Here is a 13,721-nt window from a genome sequence, read left to right as displayed (position 1 = left end):
AATCCGTGTCTCCGCCTCAGCCAAACCTCTGTGCCTGTGGATTGGCTTTTCCGAGGTTACAGCTGTCAAAGGAGGCTCCGTGCTTTCCTCCTTGATTTTTCTCACCTGACTGTTGGTATTAAAAGAAATCCTTTGTCTTATCATGTACAATACATTATGATCAAAACTTCAGGAGTTCTCCAAGAGTAATGCTGCTAGAAGCTGGGATTGTAGTTAAAAGGAACAACACTGGGGTTCTAATGAAGCAATATTGGAAACTAGCTTGGTTTTCTCAGCCTTGAAAGTCTGTCTTGCAGTACTGTGTTCACATTTAATATTTAAATTAATTCTTTAAAATTGCTGCTGTTTTGATAAATCGTGTTTAAAATAAAGTTGTTAATGGAAAATTGCCGTAAGAGTTCAAGCAAACAAGCTGCTTATGGGCTGCTTAAATGATTGAGAAGATTAGATTTATACTTCAATAAAACTACTTTAGTGTTGTCCTAAAAAGTTGTTTTTCTGTGTGAGTGTGGTTTGTTTTCTCAGCCCTGACATGTGGCTCTGTTTGATATATTATGTAATAGTCTCAAAATGAAATGACTGAAGCAATACATAAACAGTGCGAGATGCATCAGCCAGCAAAGATTATAAACTGCTATTCTTAGATTGTTCAGATTATTGCCATGTGGTGATGGTTTCATTCATGGCTTGTCCTTCTCCCAGTGTAGCACAGATAATTCTTAATTGTACTTTTAAAAAAAATTACATGAAATCCCTTCTAGGAACCACTGTTGTGGGTGACAGTAGTTAAATATTTGACAAATACCTAAACAGCTTTAATTCATAGCAAGTACTGCTGCGATCAGTTTGATGTATTTGGAAAGGGAATTTTTTGGAGGGAGAGAGAAATCTCTGCACACTCATTTCTGCCCCCTCAATTTCTACGGTGTCTCACGGCCTTTTTTCCCGAGTGGAAGTTGTTTGCAGCCTCAGGGTGGCTGCTGTTCTCCATCTGCTGTTCAGAGCCACAAACCTCGTGTTCCTCTGGCCCAGGACGCCGCTCGCTTCCCAGTGCCACCCTCTGGGAAGCCTTGGTGGCACCAGAAAGGTCTTGTAGCACAGGGTGTCGTGGGGTCAGACAGCACCTTCTGGGATGTATTCCACTGGAAATCATCATTATTTACAGATTTGCAGGATTTAAAACGCTTGGGTGACATGCCTGCCCTGTTCTTTACAGCCCAGCCTCGCTGGTGCAGGCATGTGGTTTGATTAGTTGGTGATTGATCTTTTGTACATAGAGAAGTGCAGATTTTGGTCCATTTATTCTTGATGAATATTCTGGAACTGTTTCAGTATGAGTATCTCAGAGATTTATATCCACTCGCAGCGTTTCACAAATCAGCAGCTCATTTCTCTCACTTGGAGATTCCAGCTGTGAAAGAATTAGGTTTCTGTTCTGTAGCATGTTTATGCTACAAATGTTTATCATTTACTCTGAATTAAACCTGAGGAAGAAAATTGTGTGGGTTTGTTTTTAACCTCACGTGAGAGAGCGATCGCTTAACCAGAAGCAGGAAAGTGTCCTTTTGGGAGTTCAGAAACTGAGCAGGGACACTTTTTTTTTGTTTTCCTGATGAGTAAGACTCGTATTTCCTAACGCTAATGAATTGTTTTGACTGGAAAGGGAGAAAGTTGCAGAATAGATAAGCCCAGGGTTTGTTTCTTACCACATAACTGTGTTTTTATTTGAATGCCTATTACTGGCGTTGCTGAGTTGCACACTGTGAGGTGAAATCCTGCTTGGTAATGAGGCGCATTCACACGGGAGGCTCTGGGAAGTGAATTTACCTGAGGTGTGAGGAAGCTGGAAATGGGCTGGTAATGGGTGATCCCGGGATTGCCTGGTCAGAGCTATCTGAGCCTTCATCTCAGTGCTTGTTTGCACATCCGTTCATTTACACTTCAGCTTGGCACGGCATCACAGGCCTGAGGGTAGAGAGCAAAAGTGCAGGAATGGCAACTTAAGGACGTGCTTTGGCGCTGCAGAAATGCTGACACCGTACCCGTGGGAAGGGACTTTCCTTCCCAGCCCTTCAGGGATCCCCTCGGGATGAGCCTTCTCGGATCATTGAATACAACGTTCACTTCTGATTATTTCGAATGGAAGTCGTTAACTTGAAAAACTTTTTTCTTTTTTTTTTTTCTTAGTTCATTCAGTTTCTTTTCTGATGCTGGAACTTGGAAGTGCTCATCATCGGGCTTTGGGGTGTCCTGGAGCTGGTGATGCTCCTGGAACAGCTTTTCATTCCCTTTTCAAAGCAGGAAGCTTTTAGCTTTGCACAAGTCCTGGTTTTGCTGTTAAACTGTATCAGCAGAAATATCCATAATGCATATTTCCCTCTGCTACAGGCAACTGGGAGAGTATAAAATGTGTGAGGATTTACTTAAGCTGCTGCTCAGAAGTACCTGCCTGATGCTGCCTGATGCACTCAGGTGTGGGTTTAAAAACACAAATACACATAAATCACTGCCCACATGGACAGAACCTGCTCTTAACTGGATGTTTGTGTGTGGGCTGTGCGCTCATAACCCGTGGTTGAACCCTCGAAGTTCTTACAAATGAGAGGCTTTGTAGAACAAAGAAGCCCAGACAGCAGTGAGTAAAACTGGAGGCCAACAGAGGATAACTTCAGCTCCAACCATGCAAATAGTCTGTAAAACAGAAATCCCCCGGAAAGACTGCATGGGAATCTAGTGAGAAACTCCAAGGATTGTATATCCATGCAAAACCAGCTGAAATCAAGAGCATGCTTTGCTTAGGAAAGGAATTGGGTTTGTTTGACTAAAATCAGCCGGGTTATCTGCTGGGGAAATAAAATTCCCAGTGTAAGTTATTCCTCAGCTAGATTAAGCACCTGTATTTATTTACTTACGTGGGGAGTATTTGGAGGCCGCTGAGATTACTGAAGTATGTTTGGCATTAGGCAGCGAAATGCTGCGCTGTGATTTTTCACAGAATTTTGAACTTCAGTTTTGTTTGAGATCTTTCCCTGCCTTCATCTCCTGTACTTTGCTCCCTCCCTCCGAGTCCCATCGCCCTGTGCAGTGACGTTCCTCCCAAGTGCACATTTCAGTTCTGTTTCCCAGGCATTATTTCAGTTTTCAGCTCTGATCCTTCATCCTTGCTGTGCTGTCACCTGCACAATCTCTGGGCTGTGTTTAATGTCCCGTTTGATAGCGGTGAATCAGAATTAACCTCGATCAGCTGAGCTCTGGAGAGCTCTTAAACTGAGGAGCTCCACGTTTAATTTGTTGTGGCTGAAGTTAAACACCACCAAGATTTGGTCTTAGTCTCCACCTCACGAGCAGTTTATTAGGGCTTATCACATTAACACCTATCAGCAAACCTGTCACAAGTGCTTGGGATATCAGCTTAGCCCGGGACAAATGTCATTGATCTCCGAGTGTTCTTTCACGATAGAGCTGAGCCAGAGGAACCGACCTGCGGGTAGAGGGGACATTCTGCTTTTCGGGGTCTTGATAAAGGGTGCTGGCAGCCAGCGTGGGACAGGATCATCCTTCCTTCCTTCCTTCCAGCGGAGCACGCGGGGATAGGGATGGCAGTGGAGCATGTCATGCCGAGCGGTGTCATGCCGAGGTGAGATGGGCTCAGCCCTATCTTAGCACCGCGCGGGTAATTGAGATAAAGCTGAATTCTTGCTGCAGGCCAGAGGCTGCGCGGGGTCAGCGGGCAGGCCTGGGAGAGCTGCCCGGGCGGGTTTGGGTGCCCGTGGCTCTGGAGCACAATGGGAGCTGGTAATTGAGTCACACCTCGGGTCATTATGCAGGAACTTTCCCTGGTGGGAAGGGCTGCTCGGCAGGAGGTGGAATTCCATGACAAAAGCTGAGGAGAGCGCTGGGGAATCGGCCGAGCCGAGCCGAATGGCTCAGCTCTGGGACGTCTCAAACGCAGGGATCGCTCTTTCCTTTTCCTTCGATTTAAGAAAGCCTTGGAAACAAATCGCTCGGGCTTCCTTGGATTTGCAGAGTGCCAGACTTCACAGTGCTCCTGCTTGGCAAAGCTGAGCAGGAAGCAGCTTGGTACAATTTCTGTTTTGACTGAAACCAGTTGAAATGTCCTGCTTGAACAATTTGGATCAACAGACATTAAATCTGCTTATAGTAACCTCTGTTCTTAATTATTTTTCATAAGAAAGATAATTTTGACTGATGCTACATGTTCAAAAGATTATTTGTAATTTATTTTGCCAACAAGGCTAATAAACAATGCCTTGTTTATGCCATAGCATATTTATCATTCTAACACTTCAGCTTTTGGAAAGGTAAATAACTCATTTAATATTTACATAAACCTTGGGTGTCCTAAAAGCCAGTGGAGGTGAAGATCAATTGTAGAGCTGAAGTTTCTTTCTATGACAAGTAGAGAAGAATGGAACTAGAACTGAATTCCTGTATGTAAAAGGGTGTAAGAGGTAGGAAAAAAAAATTGTGAGACTAAAAGTATTATCAGTATGGACTGACATAATTTTGAAAGTACTGTTGACTAGTTCCGAGTCAAAGTAATAAAGTATTTGAGAAAATACTATTTAAAAGCTTTGATTTTTGGTCCATTTTGCTGATTCCTACTTGTTAGTGTATAATAATCACAGTGTAGCGGGGCTGAAATGGATTAAAATATTCTCCCTGTCCATGGCAGGTGAAGTGCTGCAAATGTAAGGGAGCAGAAATTTGCAGCAAAAAAATCTGACTTCTTAATTTCCCTGATTTTCTTTGTGCAATTCTAATTGTGATTAATACATTTCCACCTCTGGTCTCTCAAGTTTGGTGCTCAGCTCTTCCCCATTGGCAGAATTGTTCAGTGCGAGACGTTTTTGTCATCTTCACTGGAGATTAGCTCAGCTTCTCCTGACGGCTCTCCCCCGTTGGTGATGCCATTTTCCCATCAGATTTCCATATCAGCGAACTCCTCTGTGTGTGTGATGCCATTTTCCCATCAGATTTCCGTATCAGCGAGCTCCTCTGTGTGTGTGATGCCATTTTTCCATCAGATTTCCGTATCAGGGAGCTCCTCTGTGTGTGTGATGCCATTTTTCCATCAGATTTCCGTATCAGCGAGCTCCTCTCTGCTCCTGTCCCCTGGGACACACAGAGCACTTCAGCCACGGATCACTTCCCAGCCAGCAGAAGCGCTCCCTTTCCTCCCCCTTTTGGAGTTGTTTGCTGTTGTTTACATTGGAATTTATAATTTGTTTTTCTCAGCTTTGTGCCGTTTCTCTGGCTGCAGCTCACACTTGGTGGATCTTAGACCAGTGTGTGTTGCATAAAACAAACTGTTTCTACTTTGAAGCATCCTGGTGATGTCAGATTCCCCGTGCCAGACTTGGATGTAAACAAACCACTCTGTCTGCAGTGGTATCCAGAGATTGGATAATTAAGGGAGATGCTGATACTAAAGAAAGTCAAAAAAATAATAATTCATGTTTCTTGAGTTAATGGTAGTTGGTTTAAAATGGAATTTTGTAGTTAATTTTTAATAATTTTGATTTCTATCAATTACTATAAGAGTGTTTTAATTTCTCTAACCTTTTCCTAAGTTGTCCAAACTGTAGAACCAATCTGTGACATTGTTTTTAATTATAAAATGAGGGATTTCTGTGTGGTTCCTCAAGTCTCCAGCACTCCAGGTAGCATCACTTTGGCGATAAAAACACCATTTGTTTAAAAACTCTGTAAAACCCAAATTCCCTGCTGTTGGTGTGTGTGCCTCCGTTAAATAAAAACTCAGGATATGAATCCTGGGGTGAAGATGTTCCCCACAGGCTGAGGTTAAATGCAGAGTGCAGAGGAGAGGGAGAGGCGCTGTGGTCTCCTGGCAGCTCCTGCAGGAGAATTTCCAGCTCTCCCTCCTGGTGACTCTCGCTCCTGCTGCTGCAAGGAGCGTTCTGTGACTCACAGTCACATGGAGGTGTTGGTGAGAGCAGCCAGCATCACCCAGAGTTTGGGTTCCGTGGGTAATACTGGGGTTCATGAAGGGCACAGCTCCTTGCTGGGGAGTCTCAGCCTTTACAAATGAGTCGTGGGGTTCATGGCATGAAAAAGGACAGAATATTTCTCTAGGTCAGGGCCTTGCCATCCTGCTTGGACTGGGATAATCAAGATTCCTAAAGGAATAATTTTTTACCTTGGGAGTGGTACCAGTGTATCCCAAGGAGCTCTGTGGACTACATGCTACATTATTTGTAACAATTTTCTCCTAAAACTTTTTTTTGGAAAAAAATCCCACTCCTCAGTAAATACAAATTTTTCTTCTAGTACCACAAACAACTTTTCCGAAAGGGATTTTTAATAATTCAGTGAATTGTTATAGCAATAATTTGATTTTTAATAATTTGTTTATATTCATGTTCAGGTAGATTGGGAACTTGTGTAAATAACTGTAGCTTTAAAAGACAGAGTTTTAGTTGCTGTGGGGTTTTTGACATTTCATAGACAGTGACAGTTGTGTGTCCATATGTTCATAAATAGTGAGTAATCATTATTTACAGGGACGGGAGATTGCTCATGTTCTCAGACATGTTGCACTTGGGGTGATATTTGGGATATCTCCCAGTTGTTTCATGTCCAACTTGACATGGAATGGTTGAGATGGCATTGTTGCCTTTTTCTGAATTAAAGTTATTTAGAGAAATGTTTACTCCTTCTTTTCTGTTGGCTGCTGCAGAAAGAAACGCACCAGTGGTTGTGATGTGTGCTCATGTCACTGTCCCTGTCCCTTGCTCAGGCTCTGTGGGCTGATGGCCACCTCATGTCCTGAAGTGCTTCACTTGGACCCCAGAGGGGGAAGAAAGGCATTCCTGGGCATCGTTCCGTACAAACTGGAGTTTTCCTCTTTTAGATTCACATCTTCTCTCTGGAGACATCTTCACCTGGACAGGAGGTGGCACCCAGGGCTGCTGAGGTGTCACCCAGGGCTCAGGAGTGTTGGGAGCCCTTCCTTGGGTTGATCCAACATCCAGAGATGCCTTCAGGGGCTGGCTGGGCTGTAATCCCGGGATTTGGGTGTGAAGAAGTGCCAGATTGGCTTGGCTTTGGTGCTGCCTTGGGAAGTTGCAGTTGTTAAACAACTGGGAAAGGAAAGAAAGTGTTGGAAAACTCAGTGAATCCCAGACTGGTTTGGGTTGGAAGGGACTTAAAGCCATCCAGTGCCACCCCTGCCATGGCAGGGACACCCTCCACTGTCCCAGGCTGCTCCAAGCCCTGTCCAGCCTGGCCTTGGGCACTGCCAGGGATCCAGGGGCAGCCCCAGCTGCTCTGGGCACCCTGTGCCAGGGCCTGCCCACCTTCACAGGGCAGGATTTCACCCATTCCAGGGACCTGTGTGAATTTTTAGGGTGGTGCAGCCCCATTTGAGTCAGTAAGAGCAGCCAACCCTTAGGACATTTTTTTGGCCTGTAGTCACCGTTCAGCAGTCTGGAAGGCAAGTGTGTGGGGCAGGTGGTTCTTGTGATTTTTTCTTTTTTTAAGAAAGGGTGGGCGATATCATGTTGGAAAAACTTGATATGGCCAAAAGTGAAACTGAGAAGCGGTTCCATGAGCTCTTGTGGTTGTGGGTTTCCTCCAGCTGCCTTCACTGAGTGCTGGAACCTCCTTAGGGGAACTGAGTGCAGTTGTCCTCGAAAGCCTTGGTTTGGGTGTGTTGGTTTCCACTCAATATTTGGATTTTTATGGTTTTCCCAGTGCCCTGCATTACTTGATAATAAGTCCAGTGTTTTAAGGGGACACTCTGTGCAAGAGGAAACAGCTCTGATTCCTGACTAGGTTAAGTCTTTATCAAATCAGCAGAAAAATGTATATAATCAACTTTGCTAATGACTGAAGTGCTTGTTTTTCAAAATAAATTGGAAATGAAGCAGTGGGTTTCAGCTCTCAAGGGTGGGAATTCTTGTGGTGCACACTCTGATTTCCTGCTGTGTGTGACTCCTTGTTTCACTTGTCCTCTGTACATCCCAGAGCAGAGGGAGGGGAAGAGAAGGAAACAGCTCTGTAGGATTGAAAGGGTTAACTGCACAAGAAAACAAAAGCTGCTGCTTGAGTTTACACTTTTGCTCTTGGGAATCTTATCTAAAAAAAGTGTTTGTGTGCAGAGAGGGAGGAGATGGGGCTGAGGCTTTCCAAGGCAGGGAGGCTTCTGACCAAATTAGCTTTTGAGCTTTCTGACACTTTTTTCTGGAAGTGCTGTCAAGAGGTGTTACTCGCTGTGCTTGAGACTTTGCAAGATGAGTCTGCACATTCCCACTGCAATTCTCTACTTTCAGCTTCTGAATCTCAATATTAAAGATAAAAATGCCCTTTAAAAAATTCCCAATTCGAATAGAATGTTTAACAAGTGAAATATTTAGACTTTAGTACATTTAAATTGTTTTCTTACTTTTAGTTCTGTTCTTGGCGGAGGTAGATTGGAAGGCTGACTCCAGGTTCGCCTAGAAATAGCTTATTTTGAGTAGGAAAATTGACAAATTTGTTGATAAATTGACAAATTTGTTGATGAATTCACTTTTCCATCCTACTTGTATGGAGAGCTAAGGGGTTAAAGCAGTGAAACAACCTAAGGAGGTGTAGCTTTGCTTGAATGGTGTAAGGAATGAAGATGGGAACAGGTAAATTTAATCCTAAAGCTTTGTTGTCTAGGAGTTTGTATCCAATATGGAATTGCTCGCTGGAGTTTGGTATTTAAGATGAACTTTGCAGTGTGAAGATGGTGTTCAGCCCTGGGCATCTCCAACCATGCTCAACCAAAAAACTTGGAGTTATTCAAAGTTTGATAAACTCTGTTTCTCAGAGATTACTTGGGGGTGGCAGCAGGGGATTTAGAGATTAAGGAAAACCCAGCCTGGTCTGTAGGGTCCAGGTGCTCTGGTTTGTGGGATAAAAGGAAATAGGAGCAGTTTGGGGCATCCCTGCTCAGGGCAAGGCCTGGAAGGAGATGATTTCAACCCAAGCCATTCTGTGATTCCATGATATTGGTACAAAATATGTAAAAAGTACCATTCAGTATTGATCACTGTTTGCCTTAAAGCTTAATAAAAATAACTTCAGGGTAAGAGCATCAATACCTGTTGATTTATTACTGATGTTTGCCTCTGTTTTGTAGTGAAGAAACTCCCAGCTAGGAAGTTGAGGGGGAACATAAAATCTGTGGAGTTTCAAGTATGAAGGGAATGGCAGTGGAGGTGTACCTGGCTCTGAATGTCTGCAACCAAAACTGAGTATTTTAGATACCAGGATTGCAGGAATTTTAAGGTTTATTTTCCTCCTGAGGAGAAATGGAAGCAAGGATTGTGGTGTCTCAGAGGGGTTCAGAGAGCAGTTCTGGTTTAATGTGTAAATGTGCTCAGGCAGCAGTTACACACACTAAACATTTACATCTCTCTAATGCTGCTGGTTGAAGAAATAGCCCAGTCTAAGCTGTGTTTGTTTGAAATTTTGTCTTCATACTGGAGAAAAGGTCTGGATGTGCTTTTTAAAGAATTACTGGGTAATCACTCTTTGCCAGGGACTGCTTTTTATTCCCATGGCAGCACGTTCTGTTTGCTGTCATCACTGGTTCTCTAATGCTCCTTTATTTTGTGTAGGAACTTTGCTTCTGCCCTGCTGCAGAACAAAGTGTGAGCTTAAAATATTGTATGTCTTTCAAAACCCTCAGAAGAAATGAAAACTAGACCAAAAGTTGCATTGGTAATAAATCTGTCTGTAAAAACACTACTTCAGGGTTAATTAATCCATTTAATTAGCTCAGCTTTTCTTTCAAAATCTTCATGGTTTGTTTAAACAGAATTGTTTCAGGAGTTAAAGTTTAAATTTTCCTGTACTTGATGCTCAGCAGAAAGATTTGAAGTTTTCCCCTCAATTTTAAAATTTACATAGCTTATCTATCTGTTTTGGAGCTCTGCTGTTTGAGGAGTGACAGCAGCAGTGCTGAAAGCTGAAATCTCTGAAAGCTGTGCTCTGCTCCTAGACTTTTTATAGTGAAATGAGTACTGACACCTCTTGTCAGCCTTGCTTGGGAACTCCAACCTGAATGCCTCATCTCAGTTACCCTTCAGTGGGCTGCAGAACCAAAAGGTGTTCTGAATTTTGGACAGATCAAGCCCTTCCTTAGAGCAGTTCTGTGCTGTGGGCTGTTGGTACACAGCTCCAGGGGCAGCAGTTGAAAGCAGCCCCGTAATGAAACCATTTCTGTGTAGTTGAATTACTCAGCACTGCCAAGCTCTCCAAGACACGTTTTAATGGTGGAGTGACAGATTTACTCAGTGTGGAGTAACTCAGGCAGATCACAGCAGCTATTGGATTGCATGCTTGTCTTAATTCTAATAGCACTCACTTGGGAGCCTGATTGATTTAAGGTTGCTTCATGTGCTGCAGGAGATTCCCAAAGCTGCTCTGCTTTTGCAGGAATTGCATTATTTGTGTTTCTGTAAATCTTAACATTTCAAAGGGGATCATTTATTAAGTATCATTTACATATTTTAAAAGGGTTTTCTTTCACTCCCTCTTTTTAAAAATACCATTCTGTAGAATTAAAGAGGAAGAAGTTTTGTTCTTGAGAGAATTTCCAAGTGGGTAGCAGAGTGTGTGAGTGCCAGACTGCCGTGTGTGTGCCAGGCTGCAGTGCCAGCCAGGCACTGGAATGCTGGCACCTTCCCATTCCTGGTGTTGATCCTGGCCTCTTGGGAGTGTTAACCGTGGGGAGGGGCACCCTGGAAAGCCCGAGGGAGGAACAGAGAGCAGCAAACCCTTTTTGTGTGTGTGTGTGTTTTTCCCTGCTCAAACAAGTGCTGTTCCAGGCAGTGGGGTATGTGGGGATGGCTGGGGACAACCTGCAGCCCCTGGAACAGGCAAAGTAAGGTCCCATGGATCTGTGACAGAGCTGAGCTTGGATTTCCAGCTGATATTCTGCTCACCCTCCCTCCCCTCAAATCTGGGAGACGTTGGGGAGGAGCAGTAAAAGCAGAATGAAACCTTCACTCCAGGTTCCACTCCTGGTTCATCTGCTGGGAGACTGCACTTGGCTTGGTTTATACTGGATTTGGGGAACTTGGTACTTCACTTTTCCCGAGGGCTGTGAGGATCTGAGATCTGTCACTCCCCTGGACACACAGAAGGCAGCCTTGGTGTCTTAGCCTGTGACATTTTTTAGTGGTTTAAATTTTAACATGAAAAATCTTTCAGGAGGGAAGTTACAGCTTAGCTCTGACTCACAACAGTAGGTGGTTGTCAGTGAGTTAACTAATAAATTAACTAATAAAATTATGTGGGGAAGAAAATCTTTATGAACTGCTACATTTATTGTGATCTCTCTTTCACCTGAAGCGATTCTGTGGAATTTGTGACTTTTGTCCCGTAAGAATAAAATGAAGTGATACCTGTTTGGGGAGTCCTTGCTTTTCAGGTGTTACTCTGTGAGAACTCTTCTTCCTGTTGCTCTTAACTTGCTAAACTTCTAACAACAGGCCAGTAAGGATTGCCGGGTAGACAGGGATGATGAAAATTGCAATTCTTTTGACTTTAAAGGCCTGATCTTGCACACATTTTCTTTCTGACAGGTTTGGGTGGGTTTGCCTTTCCCCAGCCCAAATTTTCTGCTGAGGTTATTTTGTGAAGTTTGAATGTTTGTCTTTTTCCCAGTCTGGTGGAAGGTGTGGTCTGTGTCTGAACAAAGGGTTCCCTTCATCTGTTTTTAGTTCATTCACTGCAGTTTTAAGATTCCCATCAGTTAGGAACCCTAAAAGATGGAGAACACACCTGGGAACAAGCATCCTGCTGGCCTCTGAAACCCAGCAAAGCCTCTACTCTGTTACCCTGTAGGAAAACAGTGGGAGAAGAGGCTGGCTGTCTTTAAATGCACTTTGTACAGATACTGAAATGAACTCTGCCATTTTCCCCTTGCAGGAACATCATTTGCAACGGGCCATCTCAGCACAGCAAGTTTTCAGAGAAAAGAAGGAGAGCATGGTTATCCCAGTCCCTGAAGCAGAGAGCAATGTCAACTACTACAATCGTCTGTACAAAGGAGAGTTCAAGCAACCAAAGCAGTTCATCCACATCCAACGTGAGTTCCAGACATCAGGATTGTTGTGGGGTCTGTTTAGCCCCTCATTATTTAACCTGAGGAACCTTTGTCTTGAGGCCAGAGCTGCTGCAGTGCTCAGAGATCCATTTAGAGATGTAAATTCCAGTATCTTCTCAAGTTCTGGAAGAATTGAGTTGCTGGTGAAGGTGGGGTTTTGCTGCTGGGTTTGGCTCTGGCTCTGTGCTGATGCTCTGTCCGTGTGCAGCAGCTGCTGAGCCTCATCCTGGCTCTTGGGCCTCCAGTATTCTTGAGCCAGCCTCACTCTGGTGGTTTTGTCCTTCCTAGTCCTGAGAAGGATAACTGAAGCTGCCTGGCTGTCTCCTGGTGCTTATACTGATGCAGGGAGCAGGAGAGAGGTTGTCTTGCTCACCTGTTAACTGCAAAGTTCTCTGTAAGTGCAGATCCCTAAACCAGAAGAGTTTTTGTGATGAGCTCAGCCTTTGTCCTGCTGCTCGTAACAGAGTTCTGGCAGGGCAGCTGTGCTGCCACTGGGGTTCAGGCTGTTCTGGGTAACAGTCACTTCTCTCTGAGTTTGGCTACAACTGAACAGTTCCATTTCAGCAGGGGACTCTGAGTTTATTTTATAGATAAAACTAAATATTCTGCATGAACTTGGCTTATGTCTTACACCTTACACGATGTCATTAATCTAAGCTTGTGGGCTGTGGATGAATTTTCCCACTTCTGGTGGATGTTCTGTTGACAAGTGACACACTTGCAGTTCAGTTGTTCCTTGGCACACAGTTCATGTTTGTCCTTTGCAGGATGTGGTTCAGGGGGTTATTTGGGCACTTGGATTCCTCCCAGCAGTTACCTTTGTAGCAAAACCTTTGATTCAATTATTGCATCATTTCTCACCAGCGTGGTGAAGTGACCAATTTTTTCCATTTATTTACAAAATAGGAGATTTTGGAAAGAATGTACTCGGGGTTCCCTGTGATGCAATAGAGACCATAGAGGTGAGGGATAAAAACCAACTAAAAGGAATTGTTTCTCTCCTTAATAAAAGAAACAAACTTGGAAGCAAGGAGGCTGAATGAACTGAAACCCAGCTGCTGGTGGAGGAATGTATTTTATTCTGTTCTTTGTTGGACACTGCCAGAAACACTGTGAATACTGTAATAAACATGTCTTAAAATGTTAAATATATTATGTGAAAGTTTTCTTTGTCTTGTTGAGACTCACAGTCTTTCTGGGCAGAATTACAGAAGGTATTTGAGCTGAAGATAAATATTAGATACTGCTCCAAGATAATTTTTCCCACGTATTCTGGATGGACTAGGTGTATAGCTTTATGCTACATAAACTGCTTAGAAATTCTGTTTTAATACTTAAAGCACAAATAGCAGCAGTACCCACTTTGGCCAGAGAAGTTATGTAAACTGATAGAAAATGCCAGGAGGACACATACTATAATCCATACTTACTGGTGGGTATTTCTAGCAAATTATGTTTTGCTGGGATTCTGGTAGCCTAAGATTTTAATATTTTTTACATTTGTTTATTTAGATCAGTGGTTCCAAGCAGAGAAAAGTTCATTTATTTGTAAAGCTTGGAATTTGTGAACAAGCAAGGTTCCAGGTATTAGTCA

At 43.5% G+C, this 13,721-nt stretch overlaps 1 protein-coding gene across 2 annotated transcripts in view; it reads left to right on the top strand.

Annotated features, from left to right (window-relative positions):
• The window catches only part of EPC2 (enhancer of polycomb homolog 2), a 37,222-nt gene that overhangs the window by 2,886 nt on the left and 20,615 nt on the right, over nucleotides 1-13,721 (top strand). For both annotated transcript variants that reach the window (XM_068195120.1, XM_068195121.1), the window contains exon 2: nucleotides 11,950-12,109. In XM_068195120.1, the coding sequence (XP_068051221.1) occupies nucleotides 11,950-12,109 (160 nt within the window). The remainder of the gene's footprint in view (nucleotides 1-11,949; nucleotides 12,110-13,721) is intronic.

This window comes from Anomalospiza imberbis, chromosome 7, assembly GCF_031753505.1.
Source record: "Anomalospiza imberbis isolate Cuckoo-Finch-1a 21T00152 chromosome 7, ASM3175350v1, whole genome shotgun sequence".
NCBI classification, from domain to species: domain Eukaryota; kingdom Metazoa; phylum Chordata; class Aves; order Passeriformes; family Viduidae; genus Anomalospiza; species Anomalospiza imberbis.
The sequence above is the reverse complement of the archived record's forward strand: the minus strand, read 5'-3'. Positions and strand labels throughout refer to the sequence as shown.